We start from the raw sequence: 1258 nt of genomic DNA on the forward strand, positions 1-1258 counted from the left end.
GGGGTGCCAGTTGGTGCCCGTTTCCCCTTGTCCTGTGGCTGGGCACCACTGAGCAGAGTCTGGCCCCAGCCTCTTGCCCCCCGGGGCCCTTTAGCTCTTGCTCAGCACTGCTCAGATCCCCTCTGAGGCTTCTCTCCAGCCCCATGGCTCTCAAGCCTGTCCTGGCACAGAGCTGCTCCAGCCCCTCCGTATCCCCTCACGCCCCTCCTCTAACACTGACCACATCTCCCACCGCATATTTCAGGTACCAAAGCCCCTCAACCTTCCCCAGCTCAAAACACCCCAGAGGGAGCCCCCCACCTCGGAGCCCGAGGGCGAGGCGGGCACTTTGGCTGCCGGGGAGCCGGGTCTGCTGGTTCTCTCTGGCAGGTCAAAGGACAGATCCCTCCTGGTGGAGTCCCGTGGCTTCTTCTTCTTCTCGGCGTCCAGGTCGCGGGGATCGGAGCCCGAGTGGCTCTCGGCTCGGGTGAGGACCCCGGTCAAGAAATCAGCTATTTCATCCTAGGGAGGGAGGGACAGACTGAGCCGTGTGCTCCACGCAGCTGAGCTTCAGGGACAAATGGGGTGAGGGTCTCCAGATTTAACCCGCTGCACAAAAGAACCCTAAAACCTTAGGGGCAGATCGTGGCTGCCTCAGCACAGCCCATGCTCTGCTGAGTTCTGACAGGTGGTGGAGAAACACGCTGGTTTCTCCTGTGCTCCCAACTTGCTGCCCCAGGCTCAGAAAAGGCTCAGAAAGCTGCTCGTTGTTCAAGGTGTGGTCCCAAGAACCTCACGTCTCCTCCTGGACAGAGGCAGCCACCTCCAAACCCACTCAGGATTAAGAGACCTCTGATCCAACCTGTCCTGGCAGCCCTGTTATAATGGGTGCTCACTAAAGATATTCCAGCAACATTTTATTTTTCAAGCTAGGAGGGGCAAAGGGAAGAGCTCTGGGGTTACCTGGATGCATCTGTCCACCATACTCTGGGTCAGGCCTTCTGCCTTCTTTTTGGCTTTGCTTATCCTATTAAAAAGAAAAAAAACAAAACCCAACAGATTGAAGTCTACCCATGTTTGGTTTTCCACTTTCATGCTCACAGTGTCATTCTCCACCTGAGATTTTTCGTGCAGTTATTCCAGACACACACGAGTGCAAGAGAGGAACAAGCTCCAATATTCACTGAGCTCTTAAAGAGCCTCCTGCTTCCCCTAAGTCTATTCCAGCCTCCCAGAGCCCAGCTCTGTGTGTGGCCTCCAAAAGTTCTGTGTTCCAGAG

The 1258-nt window shown here is 55.8% G+C and overlaps 1 protein-coding gene across 1 annotated transcript in view; it reads right to left on the reverse strand.

Moving 5' to 3' along the window:
* The window catches only part of KANSL3 (KAT8 regulatory NSL complex subunit 3), a gene marked incomplete at both ends in the record, with an annotated part of 10257 nt that extends 9257 nt beyond the window's left edge, over nucleotides 1-1000 (reverse strand). Inside the window, 2 exons of the mRNA XM_008937551.1 lie at nucleotides 301-501; nucleotides 943-1000. Coding sequence (XP_008935799.1) covers nucleotides 301-501; nucleotides 943-1000 — 259 coding nt within the window. The remainder of the gene's footprint in view (nucleotides 1-300; nucleotides 502-942) is intronic.
* Nucleotides 1001-1258: the final 258 nt, after the last annotated feature.

The sequence above is a fragment of the Merops nubicus genome, unplaced genomic scaffold, assembly GCF_000691845.1.
Source record: "Merops nubicus isolate BGI_N331 unplaced genomic scaffold, ASM69184v1 scaffold20363, whole genome shotgun sequence".
Classification (NCBI taxonomy): domain Eukaryota; kingdom Metazoa; phylum Chordata; class Aves; order Coraciiformes; family Meropidae; genus Merops; species Merops nubicus.